At 37.9% G+C, this 23,804-nt stretch overlaps 1 protein-coding gene across 1 annotated transcript; it reads left to right on the top strand.

The window, feature by feature from the left end:
- The first annotated feature begins 5,662 nt into the window (after positions 1 to 5,662).
- On the top strand, positions 5,663 to 11,036 carry LOC109804166 (putative galactose-1-phosphate uridyltransferase). The gene is made up of 3 exons (XM_020365954.3): positions 5,663 to 6,312; positions 9,253 to 9,543; positions 10,515 to 11,036. The coding sequence occupies exons 1-3, from the start codon at positions 5,857 to 5,859 to the stop codon at positions 10,779 to 10,781; spliced, it is 1,014 nt and encodes a 337-aa protein (XP_020221543.1). The 5' UTR covers positions 5,663 to 5,856; the 3' UTR covers positions 10,782 to 11,036.
- The last annotated feature ends 12,768 nt before the right edge of the window (positions 11,037 to 23,804 follow it).

Below are 23,804 nucleotides of genomic sequence, written 5' to 3'. Positions count from 1 at the left end.
AAATTCGAGGTCGAATACGAATCTTAACACATTCATTTACAGCCGAGTTCGAACTCCCACGAAAAATCCAACTACACAAAAAACTAAGGCCGACCTCGAACCTCGAACCTCGACTTCACCAACTCAAGGTAGAAGTATCACCATATACAAAAGCATATAACAGACACCAAACATGTGCCTCAAACTGCGCGAACAACCAAAATTGAATGCAAATACGGACAAGATAGAGCAAAATATATATATATACAAACAAAGTTCTCAAAATTCAAAACATCAATTCAATCCAAAGAAAAATAGACCAAGCTATTACAAAGGCAGCCTACGCTGAAGCACCCCCGCTAGAACTGTCGTCGGCATCATCCTCCTTGACTAGCCTCCCAAAACGGACGACTTTCTCCACATGCATGGAAGAAAATTCGAATCCGGGAGCAAGAAGCCGAGCCTGACGAGCAGCCTTTTGGAAGCCCCTCTTGTGCTCAACCACAACGGAGCTTCGACCTCCGCGAGCCTCTTGTCCGTGGCCGCCTTCCCCGCCGCCAGCTCCGCGAGCTCCGCTTTTAAGGTGGCAATCTCGTCCTCACGGCCACCAAGAATGACCTCGTTACGGAGGCGCTCCTCAGCCGCCGCCGCCAACTCTCCCTTAAGAGAGGTCACAACGTCCTCCAGAGCTCGCACTTGGCCACGAGAAGAGGTCACCTCATCCTCTAAGGAGCGAGCGCGGCCTCGAGAGAAGGCGAGGAGCTCCTGCAGCTCCCCCACCTGAGAGGCATAAGCCTCATTGGATCGCAACGCAATCTCAAGAGACTTCTGCACCCGTGCAAGGTCGCCACGCGCAGAGCGAAGCTCAGCCTTGTGCCGCTTCGCCTCATCAAGGGCAGTGCTGAGAGCCTTGTTCTCCTCCCTCAGGATTTTATTCGCATCCTTCCAAGGTTGAAGCTGACCCCTCAGCTTGGCCAGCTCCTCTTGCTGCTTGGCCAGGTCCTCTCGCTGCTTGGCCAAGTCCCCCTGCTGCTTGGCCCACCTCGGTTTCCAGTGGCCTAGGATGCCCATAGTCCTCTGTAGCGGGACCTGAGCAGCATCGAAACTATCCTCAGGACCGACCTCCTCTATCAGCCCCTGGTCCTCGGAGCTCAACGAACCCTGAGGGAAGAACTTCTCAGCGGTCACCCCCGAGCTCCACAGTGAGTCCATGTCGGCTGAGGCACTCACGTGGTCCAGCTGCACTTTCGAAAGGCCCTTCCCGAAGCGATGGGTCAAATATCCGCTCCGGGAAGCCCCCTGTGGCGAGCCCGAAGGCGGCGCCGAGGCTGCAGCAATGGACGTGGGAGCCTCACAACTCGGGCCCCCCTCCGCGAGCCGCAACGGAGGCATAAACCGACGTCCCCTGCTCGGCATCCAGGGAGTCCACAATGGGAACCTCCGACCTCGCCTGCGAAAACCAAACCCATGTCAGAAAATAAACAAGGTGGCATACGGGGAATCACAAAAACAAGTTAACATTGTTTACCCCAGCAGCATGGGAGGCCCGCTCGGTGGTTGGGACCACTTCTTCGACGGCGGGAGCAACTGGCCCAGTGTTGGAGGTCGCCATCCCGGCAACATTTCCTACCTGCGAAAAACGACCCCAGGTCAAAAGACAAGAAAGCATAATAAAAGGCAACAAAAAGCCGAAGAAACAATACTCACCACCTCGGCAACTTGCTCAGCCGCCCGTACTCCTACCTCAGTGACAGCCACCCCGGCCTACAAGAAAACCCATATCACCATGATAAACCAAACAAAGTCAGCGCAAAAGACGTGCATAAAGAGAAAGGACACTCACCTCGGCAGCCTGCACAGTAGGCTCAGCAATCTGAGCCACCTCCTCAGAGACCACCTGGGGCGGTGGACTCTTAGTAAGATCCACCGCGTCAGCATCAGCGGCCTTGGAGGTCACCTCCTCGACACCTGGAGGGACCGAGGTTCCCCCGATCTCTTTTCCCCCCCCTCTTTCTCTTCCGGCTAGCCTTCAGGGGGGCAGCATCCTCCTCCGGAGGCTCAGGAACCTCGAGCTCAATAATGTTGTAGCGGTGCTTAAGCTCGCGCCACAAGTTTTTCCCCATAATGCCTACAAACAAAAATGGAAACACATCAACAAAAGGAAATTACACGAGCCCTAACAAACCACCAAAACACGAAATACTCACTCTCTAAGCCCCTCTCCCTGTAGGGCGAATTCGCAAGCGACAGAATGAGCTTGCAATCCAGCGGGCGAGGGAGCGCAGCAAGGTTTTCGATGGCGGCTGCCTCTGAAGCCGTCGCCTCCAGGTTACCCAAACCATGAAACCTAGACGGTTTGGGACACCAGTAAAAAGGAAACTTCGGCAAGCCGCCGAAGTGGAACACCTCGTCCTCCAAGGGACACCTCGTTTTTATATGATTGGGAGTAGAGAGTAAACAAACCCCCATCCCTACTCCCATTCAAAGACAAAATACCATAAGGAGGAGCGCCTAGCTTCAGTTGATAAAAATGAAGAAAGACGCGAAGAGACACCTCTATCCCCAGTACTATACACAGGACTTGAAAAGCCCTCAAAAAACCCCAACTATTGGGGTGCAACTGGCAAGGAGCCGAATTGATGAAGTTCAAAAAATCGCACTCAAATTGAGTGAAGGGAAGGCAGATACCTAAATCCCTAAAAAAGCTTTGGTACATATAGAAATAGGGAGGGTCAGTAGACTTCCCCATATACACGCCCTCATCGGCCTGACAAGGCTCAAGCCGAATCATATGGGAGATAGAAGGGTCGCAAACCCTACATGACCTGGAGATCCTGTTGACCTCAAGAAAGGTCCGAAACACGCTTTGGACCCCCGCCATCTCGCTCTTGACCAATCATAGCCAAGAATTCCTGGCTCCGGGCCCTGGGGCGGATCCTTCTTTTCGGCGGTGGCCTTCCCGGCAACCACTGCCTTACCACGCGCCTTACCCCGAGAAGGCGCAGAAGAACCGGCACTACTCCCCCCAGCCATGAAAAAGAAAAGAAAGATTCGAAGAAAAATCGGGAAGAAGAGAAAAGAAGACAGTAAAAAGGAAGTACCTGGTACTCCTCTTCAGAAAATGACCCTAACAACGAAGGGGTTACCGGAAACGGTGACTGAAACGAAGATGGAGAACGGACGAAAACGAGAGAAGCGGTGTACGCAAGAAGTTGAAGAAAGAGTAAAGTGAAGAAGGCAAAGAGGCGCGAGTGAGAGAAAAGAAAAAACTCTCCCCCAGAATTTCAAAACGGTCACGACACGTCACCCAAGGGACACACCTGACCATGCATTAAATGAGACCCATTATGACAGAGGAAACCATCATCGCATAACCGTCATGACCACTAACGCGCCGACCTCGCGTTTCGAAATACGAAACGACTTTTGCACACGTGGCATCTTGACAGGTAGACAAACGCGAGGGGTCACTTCCCCCTGGCGAGCTCGGTCTTAACTCCTCGACCTACGGTCTTCGGAACTCAGGGGGCTAGTGTACTGACCGTACCGCGAAGCCGAACTCCAAGCTCGGCATCACAGTGCCAGATGATCTCGGGCACGCGTCATACGACGTCAGCTCGACATTCAGGTGGATCACAACTGATTCCCGAGAATCTCGCCCATATGAGACCCATTATCTAATCACTGATTACCGAAGATCTCGCTCCAGACGAGATTCGCTATCATATCTTATCTCAGGCCCAGAGCCCAAAGCAACCCTAATTCACTCTAAGGTATGTGCATTACTTATACGAGACTATCACTCATACAAACCCTAACTTTGGCATCGGAGTCTCTTTTGCAGGTACCTCCCCCATCTTGGAGCACCAATACATCAAGCAAAGGAGGCTCACCGATCTCACTGGACGGATCACCCCTACGGTCAAATTCCGGTAAGAACAACAATAATTAAGTAACATATTTAAAATTATACGTTTAATTAAAAATATAATGTAATTCTTAAATTTTCTATTTATAAGTTCTTTCTAATTTATTATTATTATTTATATTATAATATAGATATTAACTTATAAATTAATTATTTTAAAATGTATAAGTAAATTATTTTTTTAAAACAATGTGATCGGTGTCCATGAATTTATCCAAATCCAACTAAGTATGATGGAGATGAGGATGAATTCTAAAAATATAAACATACTTTTTTAAAATTCAAACCTGAACCCACCCCACCCACCTTTTGCAAGGGCGAGGATGGAAAAAGTAAAATTCAACTCTGACCTATTTCATTGTCATCCCTAATCTTAACTAAGTTATCCAGTGCTTGAATTTTGGTCATAAGTATGAAATAAACGAAATTGGGAGCTTTCAACTATAGATACTTCGTATCAATACTATTAAGGACAATAATGTGAGTTGAATCCAGTAGGTCAACCTGTCAACCCATCTATGTCAACCCATCTATTTTTGGGGTTAGGTTGGATAAATAAATCTACCAACTTGCTCAACTGGTTTGCCCAACCTACTAGCTTAGCGGGTTAACCCGTCAACTCACTTTGTTTTGTTTTATACTCTTAAAAGATAAATTTGTAGTGAACTTATGTTGAATCAATGTTTTAATTTTATAATTTAACTTCTCTTTCTAGGTAATTATTTTCATGTTATATGAAATAGAAGAATATTATTTTAATCACATATTTTTTACTAGTATATTTTCATGCATAATGTCTTTTTTTAATAGAAATATATATATTTATCTTTTTGCATGGAAAAATATAACTTCTCTAATTAACTTTACCAATAATAATTAAATTATATGTTGAAATGATAATCTATATTAAAATATTTTAATTGAGTTTTTTTTTTTTGGTGAATTTCATGTGTATCAACTTATCAACCCACCAACTCACTAAAGTGGGTCAACTTGAACCTCACCCTTGTATATCTTTTATAAGTCAATTCATTTTTTCTCGTTTTAGGTGGATTGATCAATTTTGCTACTCCTAAATACCATGTATCAATACCATGATTAAGAAAAAAATTGTATGTCACAATTTATAAATTTTTAATTAAAAAATTATTTAAAATCTATAATAATATATAAATAAAATATTTTTTTTTACATTTTCAAAAACAATTATACTCTTATATTATATATTATTAATTTTCTCATTAATTTATATTTAAAGATAAAATAAGAACAATAAATATATAAAAAAATAACTACTCTCTTTAAAAATAACTAGCAGGAAAAAGACATTTCGTGCCTGCATTGTATTAAAAGAAAAAAATAAATTAATAACAATGAGAAATTACTCATAAAAAAGGTAGTTATTAAAAATAAACAAATGATAAAATGATCTATATAAAAGTTGAAACCAAAATAGTTATTGAAAGTGATATATCTTTTATATATTAGTATAGAAGTATAAATTCATTAGTTTCAAGTTCTTAAATTTGATTAAAAAATATTTTTTTTAATTTGATTAATTTTTTTTAATTTTTTAAAATAAAAAAGTATAATGATAAAAAAAGTAAAGATTAAAATAATTACCTAAAAAAAATATTCCCTTTATATATTAGTATAGAGGAGCATTTTTTTTAATTATTTTTTTACATAGGTAAGGAGTGCTTTTTTCCTTGCTAAATTAATCAACAATATCGATTTTAGTTCTCACTATATAGTTGCATCAAACAAAATAGACGTGTGCCTTCTCCAATGGTTATCGGTTATAGCATATGATTACTTTTAATGGAGAGTTAAAACATCCGAACAGAAACGAAGCAGAATCAGATGCAAGGGCAGATTGAAGAGACGGAGTAATCAACGAAGCAGAACACAGTGACCACTGATCAGAGAGAAGAGCACAGCGTAAGAGCATGGCCTCATCCTCAGGCAACCGAAACCCCGAAGTGAGAAAAGACGCGGTGTGGAACCGCTGGGTGATATTCTCACCCGCCAGAGCCAAACGACCCTCCGATTTCAAATCCAAGTCCCCAACCGACCCGAACCCGAACCAGCACTGCCCCTTCTGCATCGGCCACGAGCACCAATGCGCGCCCGAAATCTTCCGGGTCCCGCCCCGCGACCCGGATTGGAAAATCCGGGTCATCCAGAACCTCTACCCCGCTCTCTCCCGCGACCTCACCCAACCCGAACCGGCCCCTTCCGGTTCGGTCCTCGCCGGGTTCGGGTTCCATGACGTGGTTATTGAAACCCCGGTTCACCCGGTTCAGCTCTGCGATTTGTCGCCTTCGGAAATTGCGCGAGTTTTCTTCGCTTATACAGAGAGAATCCGCCAAGTCGCGAGCCATGAATCCATCCGATACGTGCAGGTTCGTTCCTTCGTTCCTTACTTCTCTCGTGCCTCTTGATTATTATTTCATTGCCAAATTAGGATGCGTTTGGAGGAGTTGTTTTTATTTACGCTTTATTTGAGTTTAGGGTTTGTTTGAATGAGCCTCTTCGTAAACATTTTTAATACAGTTTAGATATTCCCACCAAACGTTACTTGAAACAAACACGTCTCTAAAGTTTCAATGAATTATCTTATAATATAAGCACTTCTGGTGTAGGTGTTTGGGAGAATTTATTAAAATACACTTGTGTCCATAAGTTATAGCTTATATGAAAACAATTTAATTGTTTCTTTTTCGATTATAGAAACAACTTATGCGTTTGTGTTTAACTGATAAACACTTAAGGTTTGTTTGGATAAACTTTTTCAGAAGTATTTTTAGGAAAAAAAAAGAAGAATTAAAATAAGTTTTTCCATAAGCTAAAATTAGTGTGCGCATGAGTTAAAAATAAGATTTTGGAGAAATTAATAAAAGAGAAGTTTATGCATGAGCTAATTTTAACTCATGGAGAAACTTATTTCATTTTTTTTTTCTCCTAGAAGTGCTTCTAAGAAGTTTAAATTGTTCAGCTCAAGTCCCTATTACACTCTTAGGGCCTGTTTGGATAAACATTTTCATAAATACTACTAGGATAAAAACATGAAAAGTAAAAATGAAATAAGTTTTATCTTGAGCTAATTTGTAGAAGGTTTCTAATGTTAGTTTTTCTAAAAACTTTATTTTAATTTATGCATAAGCTAGTTTTAGCTTATAGAGAAGCTTATTTCATTTTTCCTTTTTATTTTTTTCTCCTAAAAGTACTTTTATGGAAGTCTATCCAAATAGATCTTTAGTATACAAATGAATATTTCATTGGCAAATTATTCTTTGAAATGTACATTTAAGAACCTTAGGTATAACTTGGTTTACAGCTATTAAAGGTAGCTAGTTTTGTTTTGTTCATCACCCAGGAGTATCCCTAGTTGAACACAAGTTAATCTCTCTTAAAGGTTTGATAAACATCAAATAGGTGTGTATCTCTTCCCAACTTGAGTTTTTTGCATTCTCAAGAGGCAAGATTCAAACACCAGTCACTTAGTCAAGCAACATGAGTTCCTCATCATTCACGCCAACCCAAGTTAGTATTATAGGTATTTAGTTAGCATTCATAGATAGTGTTAGGCTAGTTAATTGACTGTTCCAACTGCTTAACTGCATGAGTGCCTGTTACTATGTTTAACTCTCTCATTGTAGTGTAGTTCATTTACTCTATTAATACTTGCAGATCTTATTTGTATATCATCTTTTATTTAATCAATTGCACAAGTCTTTTTGGTGGTACTTCTCTTCTTTACTTTGGCCTTTATGGTGTACGGCCACACTATGTTGGTGTTATGTGTATCTTTCCTCAAAGTTCTAATATGAATATGACTCGCACTGTATCTTTCAAGAACTAATTTGACTGTTCACTCCACGAGTCAGAGGTCATATTAGTTTCAGAATGATGGAAATGATGTATGAAGTCTCTAAGTATGTATTTTATCAGTAGAATTTGTTCTCGCCTTACAGACATTGAATATTGCAAAACCTCATGAATAAAATATGAAATTAGTTGCTCACTTGTGTTGAATTAGTCTCTAACATCTGTGATCTCTGAATGTGTATTGTCTTCCAAATTAGTCCTTACGTAAGTTGACTGGCATATTATTTGAGGAGTAATTTGACTGTCTGCTTTAGATATTGGGATTACTTTGTGATGTTTTGGCCACTGCTTGTGCTCCAAGATTTTTTTTTTTTTTTTTTTTGCTTCAAAGGGTGTGAGGAGTTGCAGCCCTTTGATGGCTTTGTTGGTTGTTTTTGTATCGGATTTGTTGCTTTATTTATGCAATGTATGAAGTTGCTTTCTTCCTATGTCTTGTTTTGTTTATTGTATTTTATTACGTGCTTGTTTCTCAAAAGCTTTGGTGGGAATTTTAGATGGAATATGTAATATATGCTTTCTATGCAGCATATGCTATATGAACTGATATGTTGTGTTAATACTTGATAGTTTTCAATGTAAGGTATAAACTCTTGAGTGAAATTCAGAAATAGCATGTAGAACTTAGATTTATTTGCAATTAGAGAAATGTGCTTTAGTTCACTTACTGAGTGCAGTTGTGATTGCGAAGTATGACTTCTAGACAGTATAATTGTTGATTTTAATTTGGGTCCAAATGTGCAGTTTGCACTTAAATTGCCCAAGCCATTATGTAGCCTATTATGTTCTAGAAAGAATAGAAGGGTCCGATGTGAGAATGCTGATGTGGCAATAAGTGAGGGCGTGTGACGGGATTCTGTTATATGGGGAATTAGAGGAGAGAGAAAGGGCATCTGGTAGAATCAAATGGTTTGTTATGGGCCAAGAGCATGGTTTCTCTGAAGGAGGTTAGCTCTGTGGCAGTAGGATATTCATTCCACTGTAATTCCTGTTTTTCTTCAGAAATAATATATGCCCTATTTTTCATTATTGTGTTGTTTTCCTCTTTAATTGTTGCTGCGAGATTTGGGTTCGTATCAGGTAATGAGAGCAATTGTTTTTTTTTTCTTGATCCATATGAATTGAATTTGGTACTGAGGGGTTTAAAACAGCTCACACACTGTTCAACCATCTAAGTTAGACTCTCTTGGTAATGAGAGCAGTTGAGCAGTAAGCTATGGTTGCTTACATGCAATTTGCCTGCTTGGCATCACTGATGATAGATCTATTTACTTTTATGGTTAAAGTTATAATTCTATAATCAAATGGTAGTTGGGTGCTACATTTCTATCATTTTCTACGATGACATTAATAATTGAAATTGATCTGGTCTTACTCATTCTGCTTATATAAACTACTTTTTTTCTTCTTCTTGCACTTGTTTTATCATGTAAACTTGCTTTTATTAATCTTTGAAGGTGTTTAAAAATCATGGTGCTTCAGCTGGTGCATCAATGAGTCATTCTCACAGTCAGATGATGGCCCTTCCAATTATTCCTCCTAGTGTTTCTGCCCGTCTTGCCAGTATGAAAGATTATTTTGATCAGACTGGGAAATGTCTTATTTGTGAAATTCAACGGGAAGATCTTTTAATTGATTCATCTACTAACTTCTTTTCACTGGTTCCTTTTGCTGCTACATTTCCTTTTGAGATATGGATTGTTCCTCGGTACCACTCTGCTCACTTCCATGAATTGGATGATGAAAAGGTATCAATTCATTATTTGTTTAGTCCCGTTGATTCCTATGTGTAAAATATTTTGTCTGGTTTCAATATAATGCATATGATACGAGGTGTGAATTTAAGGCTTAATTTTAGTTGCTTTACAAGACCTGACGCTGATTTCCAATATATGGTGATTGCATGTGACGGAAACATATTGAACAATTAGATCTGAAATGGTATTAGACTGGTAGTTGTTCCTATTGCTCTTATTATATTTTGAAATATAACTGCTTTTCTTTGGTGCTTGAATAATGACATTGGAGACTGTGCTTAGAAATTATATAATACTTGGGGATGCCAAGTTCTACTAGGGAACTGTTACTGTTAGATCTCATAAAAATATCTGAGTAGCAAGTACTTTTTCATGCCATCTTCATGCTTGGTAAATTGATTGAACTAAAACCTTATAGCAATTTTTTCCTTATACCATAATTGTTAATCGGGAATTACACTTAAAGCAATGGGGACCAGGTTTGCTATAGCACATAACAGTCTAACCACACTTTGTACTATCAGCCTGTTTGGATATAGACTTATAAGAGCTTTTGAGTCTCTTCTAAAAATAAGGAGCTTTTTCTGGTAGAGAAACTCTAAAAAAACACTTTTATCTTGTATTCAAACAGGTTGTATATATATATATATGTCAATCTAATCCAGATACTAAGAGATGAATAGTGGATAGTGACCAATAAATAATGCTTTAGGGTCTGACGGACATTTGAATTCTGGGGATTTATTTTAATATAGTACAGATTGAACATCCTTGTAATTGTTACACATCGTGGATTTTAGAATGTTGAGGGTTTAGCATAGCAATGGTCCTCCTTGTATTGCTATACTGTGCACTATGTCGTTTCTTGCCGTTATCAAACTATATCCACACGTGCTAATTCTCCTTTGTTTGAGTTTCTTGTTCCATAAGTTGATTATTATTTCTCTACTTTTATTTTGCAGGCAGTTGAACTGGGAGGTTTGTTGAAACTAATGCTCAGGAAGATGTCTTTGCAGTTGAACAATCCACCGTTCAACTATATGATTCACACTAGTCCACTTCATGCTAATGGGTCAGAGTTAGCATACACTCACTGGTTTATACAGATATTACCTCAACTAATTGGAATTGCGGGTTTTGAGCTTGGAACTGGGTGCTATATAAATCCTGTGTTCCCCGAGGATGCTGCAAAGGTTCTAAGGGAAGTGAAAGTTCCAGAGTCAGGATGAAGCGTGTAGAAACTCGTAACCTAATCTCGAACTTGTAAGGTGATTATATTTTTTATTCACATTTATCATTTATGTGGGTCAAGCTTTTTAGTCACAGTTTATATATTTTGAGCCTCCTAGTGAGGGAGTTTTGGCTCTTACATGTATCATTAATCTTAGTCCTAAAACCTTGAGGAAATGGAAATTTGAAATAAACTATTCAGTGTATAGTAAACAATTATGCCGAAAGAGGAAAGGCAACTGCATTTTTAATCATTTGGATGTCCTTTTAGGGTTATGATAATGGTATCTTTTTGCCTGCTTATGCATCAAGGAGACTAAGGCTTGTTTGTTTGAACATAAAAAATGAAAGTGATTGATTTTATGATGAAGCATTTTCACAAGAACTTTTTCTCTATCCACAAGTTACTATTTGTAGCTTACCAGAAAAACGCTGAAATAACTGAGCTTTTTGCTTTTTTTTTTTTTTTTTTTTTTAATATATATATATATATATATATATATATATAAAATGAGGGATTCGTTTACTTTATGCATTAAAAACTTTAAATTTAACATTTAGATTGTTAAAATTTGATATAAAACATGAGTTATTGAACGGAATAAGTCTAAGTAGACCTATTTATAGAATAAACGGATCCCTCTTCGATATATATATTATTAGACATTTCGTTCCTCAGTGAAGTTGAATGGTTGAAAGTATCAGATTTTGTGAGCTCTCTCTAAGCCCACCGAGCTATTACTATCTTCATTAAATAGAGACTATAACATCAACACGTGTAACAACCGAATCCTAAGGGAGTTGAGTTAGTGGATTGCTTTTCTAACTGACTCTATGAGTTAGTATTTTTTATTTTTTGAGGAACTATATTAGGTAGTTGATAACTTGTGCACTAGTTCAATAACTAACTGATAGTTTTGTGAGCTCCCTATACATACAAGGTGCTGTGTATTAGTTCAATCAACTTGGTCATTCGGATCAGGATCCTATGTAGATTGGAATTTCAACTGAAGATGATCTCAACCATTAAACACACACACATATAGGAAAATATAACTTTTAAATACTCAAAATATAGCCATATTATTGAACTGCAGGTCATGCAGTTACATTTTGAACTGCATAGGATTTTGATCCTAATCATTCAGTCAATTCAATGCAATTCTATTTCTAATATATTTCTCTTTCTTTATTTTGAATTCTATAATATGTGGCCACTTCAATCAAGTTGGTGTTATTATATCCATTATCTTGGAGTGGCTCTTCTTTGGCAACTCATGCATCATTGTTTTTCCTTGTTCCTCCATGAATGTCCTTCAAAGAGTAGTGTGTTTAACAAATTATTTGAAGAGCATATAATTTTTTTTTCCTAATAAGTTAATTTGATTAAAATAAGCTTGTTTAATACTTAAACTTATTTTAAGAGTGTATAATTTGTTTTCATAAGTTAATTAAAATAGTTTATTGCTTATTTTTGTAAGTTAATTAAAGTAGTTTATAAATTTTGAGTTAATTTTTTTCTTTTTTAGTTTTATATTCTTCAATTTACTTGAAATTATTATTTTTATCTCTTTTATTTTAGAAACTATTTTGCCTACATTGTCATTCTCTCACTTTCATTATAAAAATCATTTTTTGTCATTTTACATTTATCAACTAGCTTATTAACTAATTTTACTTAACATTTTCAATTTAATCAATTAGTTTATAAACTTTTAGTTTTTTTAATTTCTAATTTATAACTTGTAAGTTTTCGGTCAACTTATAAGTGAGCTCAAACATACTTCTAATGACTTGAAGGAAAAAGCTAAAAATAAATGTTATAAACAAATCATAAAATTATTAGAGTTAATAACTAATATATTGTCAGTGTAAAGTTTTTTTACACCGGTAACCAATTATATCTTTTAATTGTGTCATGTCACTGTTAAAAGTAAATGTGTTTACAGTGATATGACATAATTAAAAGATATAATTGGTTCTCAGTGTAAATTTTTTTTACACTGGCAGTGTATGTGATTAACTCAAATTATTAAATAGTTTTAACTTTTTCTCTCAAGGTATTATTATTAACTTTAATTTTAAAGTAGTTTTTTATATGATAAAATATAAAAATGTTAAGTCAAACATTGTAAATTTATTGAATTAACCGGTTATGACACATGTGGTGACAACATTATGAATTATTTAACACCGAAATGCAATGACAACATTGTGCATAAGATAATAGTTATTGTTGTACCATATGTCATGGATTTATGTTTCTCGTCCTCGCAAAACTTGAAGAAGACTTATATTTGATTGTGGCGAGGGACTATGGATGACATCGAAGCAGAGCAGATACAAGTTTCAATATCATTCGTGTCTCTATTCTTGTATCTTATGTCCATACTTATCTCCATACTCGAAGAGTATGAAATTTGTGTACTATTTTCGTCTTTATTAGGTATTGGATATATACACACCATTCAGAAATTAATTAAATATTTTTTTGTAATTTTTTTTAACATAGAGTAGTAATTACAAAATTACATTAATTAAGTTTTATTTGAAATAAATTTAAAATGGAGTAAGAATTACATAAATATCAAGTAAATTCTAAAAAAAGTTAAATTAAGTTTCTAGAAATTCAAAGTGGGTACTGGTACGGTGCGAGTATGTATATACTCATCTTTATCCTCATACCTTATTCAATAAATTGGGTATTACTCGTATACGTATCTATATCTGGTTAAATCGAGTATTCTCTATTAAAGTCAAACCAAAATTGGATATTACTCAGATACAAATTTACTTGTCATCCCTACAAGAGATGAAGAAAATAGTGAATATGAAACAAAATGTGATATTGAATCCTTGCAATGTGGGTCTTAAAATTGGTTCATTGTTCTAGTTAGGAAAATCTCATGTTTAAGAGTTTTTTGAAGTCTCAACGGTGCACATAGTAATTGTAAGTAGTGTAAAGTAAAGATACAAAAGATAATTATGAAGGTGCAAAACCATAACTTTTGCTAACAAGGACATGAAAGTTATTCCAAGTGTATGACAAAGACATTTAGTGGACTTAGTGGTCATTTGGAACACAACAAATTTTTTTTTTATATCTGTAAATCATGATTTTTGAGAATCATAAATCTTGAAAATTATTATTCCTAAAAATCATAAAAATATATTTGGTTAGTCATAAATATTTATAGAAATGTTTTTAAATGTTACTTGAGAATCAAAGATTTTTACTTCATTAAATATATAAATAAAAGTAACGTAACATTTTTACCGTATTAATTTTTTGTTTTATCTCAGGAAAGTTAGTTTGCCACCTTCTCCATGAGAATAATTTCGTGAAAAACCTATCTAAAAATCATTCTTGAAAAATAATATTTTCTAAGAATATTTTTTAAATAACAGATCAAACATGGGAAACTAATATTTTTGATGTCAGATTTCTAAAAAAGTAAAAGCTTTCCGTGTATTAAACACCCCCTTAATTAAGGTGTCAACTAGGACACTCTTAAAGATAACAAATATGAATTAACATTTAAATTGATAAGAAGGATTTTAGTAAGAATTTAAGAACTAACACTTTAGTGACTAGTAGGTGCCAAACTCAAAGACTAAATTAAATGGTTTACAAGTTTTTATATTTAGTTTTAAAATCTTCCAAATTGTCCCTTGTGACACCCTTATACTCGGTATTCACAATAAAAGCAATTAAATTAAAAACATTATAAAATACTTAACTTTACCTCTATAGTAAAATGGTTCACAAAACTTAATTTTAAAAAACTCTTAACCAAAACATAATTAAAACTAAAACATAAGTTCATAACGAGGCACAAATCGTCTGTTTTACAAAATTCCATCACAAAATGACATAAAGTAAAATTAGTTTCATTTTATAACTAAAGAATGCATAAATCTCTCTAGTCCCAATGTTACATTATCATTGCAAGATCTCAAATAACCATTGAAGCGTTAAGCTTCGCCTCCATTAAACTTCTTTTCTTGTACTTGGTCTAATCCTACAAGTGACAATCAACCCAAAAACAAACAATAATAAACACATGGAGTGAAAATATATCTCATTCATGTATAACACTTATAAGGTATAGGAATAGTACTAAAGACAAACATCATAATCATGCTATTATATATACAATTTTTTTCCTTTCCATCATTCATGACCATACTCAATTCAATACATATATCACTCCACATTCATTCATTCAATAATAACCATTCATCTTATTTAAAATATCAACCTTTTATTCTCTTCCTTTTAATTCTAACGTTAATCACTTCTCACAAACTTCTCCTTTACTAGATTATTCTTAAAAACATAATTATTCTAAAAATTATGGTGGTGCCCACGTTCGACGTGAAGAGCTAAGGACCCATTTGCCTAATTTGTGCCTGGCATAGGTACTCCCATGTCCAACACTAAGAAGTCAAAGACCCCTCTAGAACCAAACTACCCGACATGACCCAGGTCACGCTTGACGTCAATCCTTTTAATAAAATGATGTCAATGTAGCGCTAGGCAAGAAATCACTCGCCTAGTGCAAAGAAGTTAGAGACCTCTCTAGCATTCTCACTCGCCTAACACTAACCCTTAAAACACATCAATTTATCATCAAATTAACTTGGTCAAAATATATGTATGAATTTTGCTAAAACATCATAATACTCACAACAACATATTCACACATAGGCACCCATAGAAATTCAAACAGAGACCTAAGAGGTTTAGGGGTTGCTTCACTACCTCTACACCTCATACATGCTCACAAATTCGGCATTCTCAATTTCCCCTTACCTCGAGTACAATTCTACAGCACAAACGCATTCTCCACAACCTCAGTTGTTACTTCATACTTTCTCTAATACCCTTCTTTAGATTCTCTTTTATAGGTGTTCTTAATATTTAAAAAGTCGTATAAAGAAAATCTAACCATTATTTTTTATTTGTTTTTAATAAGTTTTACCCTCTACTTATAGACCCTCTTTAATTTTATTTAATTTAATAACAATATTTATTTATATTATAAACTTAATTAATAAAATTAATTAAACCTATAATATAATTTTTATTAAAATAACTTATTTATTTAATTTCTAAAAATTGAGATGTTACACCTTGACTATATATATGTAAATCGTACAAATATGTCAAGTATTTAACATATCACATATATGAAGCCCATTAAAGTTAATAGATAAAATTTAATGAAGAGAGTAATATAAATGAAAATAATAGATTAAAAATTAAAAAAAAAACTATATTTTTTTCTTAAATTTTCAAGAACTAAAATAAAAATTGTCAATTTATTGATTAAGTTGGATGTTTACTCGATGTATTACTTTACCTAACCCTCTAACAAACACTTAAATTTGTCATCTAGTAAATGTCCAGCATGTTCATGCCATTCTTTACCAACCCTTGCTAACAGTAGAAAACTTGCCTTTTGATCACTATAAACAGCACAAAATAATCAAAATGAAAGAAAAACATATATATGAAGAAACATCATCGTTAGATCAATATATATATATATATATATATATATATATATATATATATATATATATATATATATATATATACTTTTTCATTCCATATAATAAGTGTTTTAATAATTTTTCTTTCATAAATACCACAAAGAGTTAATAGATAGATAAAAGAGTATAACAATTTTACGAGTTAATTTTATTACTACTTTATTTAATTTCAATAAAATAATTTGGCTTAATTTCTACCTCTGACTCCAATATATCATTTTTAAGGGAACTAATTTTTTTTTATTGGAAACAATGTAACATAACAAATAATGTTTTAATAAAATAATATTATTAAAAAATGAATAAAAATTAATTAATAATAAATTTTAAAAATAAAATAACACTTATTTTTAGCATTGTTTTAACACAAAAATTATTATTATATGATGGAGAGAGCAATATAGAGGAGTCTATATTCATTGGAGTTTGGTAAGTTGCAGCACCACACTAGTCACATAGTTCTAACATCTTGACATTAATTGGGTTGGACTTAATGGGGTCTAGGATAGCATTATAGGTCTAGAGTGGTAACAATATTGATAATAGCCAGCTTTCTACCCTTTTTTTTTCCCCTCTTTGCTTACGATTACCAGCAAAAGCTTTCAATTTAATGTGAGATTTATTTTATTTCCTTTACATATATTATGTACCACCCAAAGTTATGTTTGAGGACTTGAAATTTAGTCTTCATCACTTTAAAGTGCTCTCTACTTTTGGGTGGTTTTCAGAATTTCTTTTTTTCTTTCCTGGTTGAATGAAAGAGGGTGCAGTGAATAGAATGACTAATTGAGTATCCCTTAACAACCATAAATAAATATAAGAATATAAGTTCACTACGTATATAACTAAAAAGTTAGACATAAGTGATTAATGTGTTAAATTCAAGGTCAAATTATTTGGATAATGTTTGAGTTTAATCCTTGACGAAAATTATTCTTAGTCAGATTTACAAACCTCTCAATCAAATTAGATTAATTTAAGGTAAAATTTTAGAATACTGATAAAGAAACAAAAAAAGTTAATTAAGGTTATCAACACTAGTGTAAAATATAGAATTTATGTTAGGGTGTTTTTATCGGACATACAAATATGCGACGTAAAAAAAACGCGGTGGCATTTTTGAAAATAAGTCCAACTTTATTACGTCGAACATCTATGTAGCCGACGTAAAATTTGAAATCTACGTCAAACAGAAGCTACAGCCGACGTAGATATCAAACTTTACGTCGGACCTATATGTAGTCCGACGTAAAAAGGTTTTTATATTCCTAGGCGCGCCTTCGTCTTCTTCGTGCGCGACCTAGCTTGGTTAATATTCGTTCTTGGCCGATTTCCGGTGAAGGCTTCTTCGAGTTCGTGGTGGCATTTTGAGTGACGGCGAGTTCCGGCGAAGAGCTTCTCGTCATCGGTGGGTGATTCTCCATCTTTCTGACTGATTGAATTGCGGTGAAGGGCATTTTCTCGATTTTCCAGCGAAGGTTAGTATACATTTTCTGCCAAGGCTAGAATTTTCTGAAAAATATTATAGGTTGCATATGTTTGTGTCTTGATAAAAAAACCCCAAAAAATATATGTTCTATACAATGTATATGATGTGCTATCATAATATGTTTATGGGTGTAAAAATATGTGTTCATATATGTGAAGTGTTGTTTTATCACAAATAAAATAAAAATAAATGTTATAGTAAGTTGTAATTGTTAAGGTCTTAATACTTGTATGAGTTTAATATTATTTGTGTCTAGTTCTATAAGTAATATGTTTTTTCTATTACTCTTGTTGAATTTTACATGTTATATATTGTAACGACCCGACTGGTCACTACACACGGCACAACACACTAGAAACACCGCACAGAAAAGAACAACTATATATATATAGAGTCTAGAATATACATATACATGATCCAATATGAAACAGAGTTAAAGTGTACAAAAAAAAATAAAATACAATCATATGCTACTATCCCAAGTAGCTCAACAACAAAAAGAATCACAAAAGAGATCAGCTCCACCGGTCTGCTGAAGACTCACCACAAGACTCCCACCTATCCCTGCTCTGCTCCCATACATAGTATGATCATTGCAGTCTAAACATCATTGAAACAACAAAGGGTAAGCTAGTGTAATTAAAAATCAACATACAAATATATATCAATATGATAAACAACCGCTACAGCTATCAGCACACCCGTACAGCTTATACCACTCACAACACGCAACAATATCAGTACCGCAATGCGGCAATATTAGCACTGCTTAGCAGCAATAACAACACCACTTAAGTGACTATAACAGCACTGCAAAGCGGCAACAACAGCACCGACTTAGCGGCTATAACAGCACCACACATATGGCTAATAACAGCACCAACTTAGCGGCTATAATATCACACAACTCAGCACAGCACAACACAGCACAACACAGCACAGCACGACACAACAATTCAACACACTTATTTTTCAAATTCAGCCCAACCCTCTATAGTTCCACTATACTATAAAATTTTACATTTTAATTCATCGATTCCAGCTCAACAATATACCTCTAATACAGCCTCACATTATTTTCTCAGCACTATCACCTAGTCATCACAGCATATTCATCAAATACAACTTAGTTCAGCATATAACAACAATGATTAACAATCTCAGCACAATTGAACAGCCAACATCATATATTTCAATATCTCCTTTCGCGTCCGGCGCACTCGAGGTCGCGCCCAGCGCAGCTCAACCCGAGAGCACCAGAGGCCATTGCGCTCAGCGCAAGAGTACTCGCGCTCAGCGAGACTCAACCCGAGAGTCCAAGGCTCTCACGCGCCTGGCGCAATTCCAATTGTGCCCAACGCCCTCTTGGCAGAGACTCCCAAGGAGCCTCTGCGCCCAGCGAGTCCAAACGCGCGCCTAGCGCGGCACCATAGTACCCAAAACGTGTCACCATTGGTATCGCGCCCGGCGCGGCCCAAGTCACGCCCGGCGCAGGCGAACCAGAGACTCTCATTTGCAAGCTCGCCCGGCACACACAACTTTGCGCCAGCCGGCTTGCCTAAATAGAGTCTCCTGGTGGTCACGCGCCCGGCGCGAAGAACAGCGCCCAGCGCGAATTCAACAACAACTATCCCCAAGTTCAAAATTTGTCCAAATCCTGCAAAACTTAATAGCAAATCCACATGCAATCCAGCCAAAAGTTCCCATTCTCATCAAATATCAATAAAAATGCCTCATTTTCAACATGCAGACACAATCCAAGGAATTTCCCAAAATTTCTCCAAAAACCCCAAAAACCCGAAAGACCCCCAAATCAGCAATTTCAACAGTTCTCAACTCAAATGCAACAAACATCCTACCACCAAAGAGTTCTTAGAACTCGTTTTCAGCCAAACAAAGCAAAGGACTAGCTTCCCTTACCTCAAATCAAGAAATTCGAGCTCCGGGAAGACTAAGAACTTGAACGAGGAGGGGAAACTTGAACAAACGGCAAGGAGCAAGCTTGAATGGCCACGGAGGAGAAGAAATTTGAACCACCTAGTCAGCACCACCTATGGGTCTAAGGAAAACCAAATGTAAGGAGAGTGAAGGAAGAATTGAGAGTGAGAGAGTTAGAGTAAAGTGTTTCAGCCAAGTGAGAAAAATAGCGGATAAGGGTAAAATGGAGAAAGGATAAGATTATGGGTCTCACAATCTCCCCAACAACAGGAGTTTTCATCCCCGAAAATAGACTTACTTGAGAATAGGAACGGATACCGTTCCCTGCACTGCTGCTCCACTTCCCAAGTAGCCTCACCAGTAGCCGCATCCCACAGGACTTTCACCAGAGTAATGGACTTGCCCCTCAGCTCCTTCAGCTTATGATCCACTACGGCTACTGGCAACTTCTCATACGTCAGGTTTTCCTTCATTTGAACATCGTCTAGCTCCACTACATGACTAGGGTCATGAATATACTTCCTCAGCTGAGACACATGAAATACATCGTAGGTTCAAAAGAGACGGTGGCAAAGCCAACCGGTAAGCAACTGGACCCACACGCTGTATAATCTGATAGGGACCCACAAACCTCGGTGTCAACTTCCTTGCCTTCAGCGCTCTGCCCACACCAGAAGTCGGAGTCACCTTCAGAAACACATGCTCCCCCTCGGCAAACTCCAAAGGCTTACGCCTTTTGTCAGCATATGATTTCTGCTTACTCTAAGCAGTCTTCATCTTCTCCTGAATCATCTTCACCTTCTCAGTAGTTTGTAGGATCAGCTTCGGTCCCACCACTACTGACACACCATCCTAATACCAGCATAGAGGAGTCCTACATCTCCTGCCATATAAGGCTTCATACGGTGCCATCCCAATGCTAGCATGAAAGCTGTTGTTATAAGTAAACTCTACCAACGGTAGGACCTCCTCCCAGCTACCCAAGTTGTCTAACACACAAGCCCTCAACAGATCCTCCAAGGAATGGATTGTCCTCTCTGACTGACCATCTGTCTGTGGATGATAAGCAGAACTCAGCTTCAGCTTTGTGCCTAGGGCCTGATGTAGACTCTGCCAAAATCTAGAAGTGAACCTCGGATCTCGGTCATAAATAATACTAGAAGGCACCCCGTGCAACCGTACTATCTCCTTCACATACAACTGTGTCAGCTTCTCCAAGGGCCACTTGATGTTGACAGGCAAGAAATGCGCACACTTGGTCAACCGGTCAACAATCACCCAGATAGCATCACTATTCCTAGCTGACCTAGGCAACCCCACGATAAAATCCATAGTAATGCTATCCCATTTCCATTCAGGAATCTCAATCTGTTGCATCAACCCACTCGGCTTCTGATGCTCAATCTTCGCCTTCTGACTGGTCAGACAGGCCGCCACATACTCAGTTATCTCCCTCTTCATACCAGACCACCAGAAAGTCTTCTTAAGGTCTTGGCACATCTTAGTCATACCCGGATGTATGCTAAGTCTGCTCTTGTGACCTTCCTCCAACACAGCTCTCTTCAGCTCAGCATCCTGAGGTAGGCAAATTCTGCCCTTAAACCTCAAGATTCCATCTTCTCCCAGCTCAAAACCAACAGCCTTCTCGGTACCCAGCAAACCAAGAAGCTTCGTCAGCTCGACGTCTTGCAACTGTTTGAGTCCAACATGCCTCAAGAACTCATTAGTTATGGTGATCATCCCACAACTAATGTGATCTTGAGCTAACTCCACACAGAGATTCAAATCTCTGAACTCCTCAACCAGCTCCAGCTCCTTCATCATCATACTCGATATGTGGATGGATTTCCTACTCAGCGCATCTGCCACCACATTGGCCTTGCCCGGATGATACATCAACTGAAAATCGTAATCCTTTAGAAACTCCATCCACCGCCTCTGCCTCATGTTCAGCTTTTTCTGATCAAACAAGTACTTCAGACTCTTGTGATCACTGAAGACATTGAACCGAGCACCATACAAGTAATGCCTCCATATCTTCAAGGCGAACACCACAGCTGCTAACTCTAGGTCATGAGTAGGATAATTCCTTTCATGATTCTTCAGTTGCCTTGAAGCATACGCCACCACCCTCCTGTTTTGCATCAACACACACCCCAGACCTTGGTGAGAAGCATCACAGTACACATCAAAAGGCTCACTAGAATCCAGCAATACCAGCACAGGAGAAGTGGTCAATCTCCGCTTCAGCTCCTCAAAACTCCGCTCACAAGCATCAGTCCATATGAACGGCTGCTCCTACCTCGTCAACTGGGTCAGAGGCGCTACTATCTTAGAGAATCCTTCAATGAACCTTCGATAGTAACCCGCTAAACCCAGAAAGCTCCGAATATCCGTGACAGTCATTGGACGTTCCCACTGCAACACCGACTCCACCTTAGCCGGATCAACAGCAATCCCCTCAGCTGAGATCACATGTCCCAAGAACTTCACCTCATCCAACCAGAACTCACATTTTGAAAGCTTAGCATACAGTTGCTTCGCCTTCAAAATCTCCAGCACTGCCCTCAAGTGCTCACCGTGCTCTTCCCGGGTCCTTGAATAAATCAAGATGTCATCAATGAACACCACAACAAACTTATCCAAGAACGGCCGGAAGATCCTGTTCATGTAGTCCATGAACACTGCGGGGGCGTTGGTCACACCGAACGACATCACAACATATTCATAGTGACCATACCTAGTCCTGAAAGCAATCTTCGGTATGTCACCCTCCTTCACCCTAATCTGGTGATAGCCTAACCTCAAGTCAATTTTGGAAAACACCGATGCTCCCCTCAGTTGATCCATTAAGTCATCTATCCGGGGAAGTGGATATTTGTTCTTAATGGTCAACTTGTTCAGCTTCCGATAATCAACACACAGTCGACTACCTCCATCCTTCTTCCTTACCAATAACACTGGAGCACCCCACGGTGAAACACTCGGCCGCACCAACTGCTTTTCCAACAGTTCCTCCAACTGACCCTTCAGCTCAACTAGCTCAGCAAGAGCCATCCTATAGGGAGCGACCGACATTGGTCCCGCACCTGGAACCAAGTCAATGCTGAACTCCATCTCCCTAATAGGAGGCAACCCTGGCACCTCATCCGGGAAAACATCAGCAAAATCCCGCACCACCTCAATGTCAGCAATGACCCTCTCGGTCTCAACACTCAACGCAGCAAGCAGAAGATAACACTCTGCTCTGTCTCTCACTAATGATTCAGCTTGGCCAGCTAAAATCAACAGCTCATCCTCAATATGAGGAAAAATCAGCCTCTTATTGGCACAATCTATAAGGATGCGATTGGCAGACAACCAATCCATCCCTAAGATTATGTCAATATCCACCAAGGGTAAACAAATCAAGTTCACCCTATACCTCTTCTCATTCACCACAATCGGACAACCAACACACAACTCGGAAGCAACTACCAAAGCAGAAGCGGGCGTCGACACAAGCAGTCTCAACCCCAAATCACACACAAGCACACCCAACAAAGTAGCACATGCATAAGATATGAAGGAATGCGTAGCACCAGAGTCAAAGAGAATCATCACATCCTTACCAGCGGCTTTGCCCTTCCCCTTCACAAGATCAGAAGAAGTCGAAGCCTCAGCACCCGTCAAGGCAAATACCCTACCAGTAGTAGTGGGTCTATCACCCCTTTGAGTATCAGCTCTCTGTGCACTACTCCTCTGAGTATCATCCCTCTGCACATCACTCCTCTGAGTGCTCCTCTCTGGTCTGCTCCTAGTAGGACAGTTGGCCGACTCGTGGCCCATCTGATGACATCTGAAACAACGGCTCTCCGTGTGTGGACAGTCCCTGACAAAATGGGGCCCAGCACACCTGTAACATCTCAGAGTGGCACCTCCACTCTGTCTACCTCCACTAGCAGCACTGGAAGATTGTCGAATAACAGAACCCCCTTGCTGTGGTTTGGGCCTATCATACGGCTTCCTCTGACTCTCACCCTTCTTGGACCCAGAT

The sequence above is a fragment of the Cajanus cajan genome, chromosome 1, assembly GCF_000230855.2.
Source record: "Cajanus cajan strain Asha chromosome 1, NIPB_CcT2T_4, whole genome shotgun sequence".
NCBI classification, from domain to species: domain Eukaryota; kingdom Viridiplantae; phylum Streptophyta; class Magnoliopsida; order Fabales; family Fabaceae; genus Cajanus; species Cajanus cajan.
The sequence above is the reverse complement of the archived record's forward strand: the minus strand, read 5'-3'. Positions and strand labels throughout refer to the sequence as shown.

Coding starts and splice junctions, on each gene's coding strand:
- LOC109804166 (XM_020365954.3), top strand. CDS start 5,857: ATGGCCTCATCCTCAGGCAACCGAAACCCCGAAGTGAGAAAAGACGCG. Junction 6,313..9,252: donor AATCCATCCGATACGTGCAG/GTTCGTTCCTTC, acceptor TAATCTTTGAAG/GTGTTTAAAAATCATGGTGC. Junction 9,544..10,514: donor ATGAATTGGATGATGAAAAG/GTATCAATTCAT, acceptor TTTATTTTGCAG/GCAGTTGAACTGGGAGGTTT.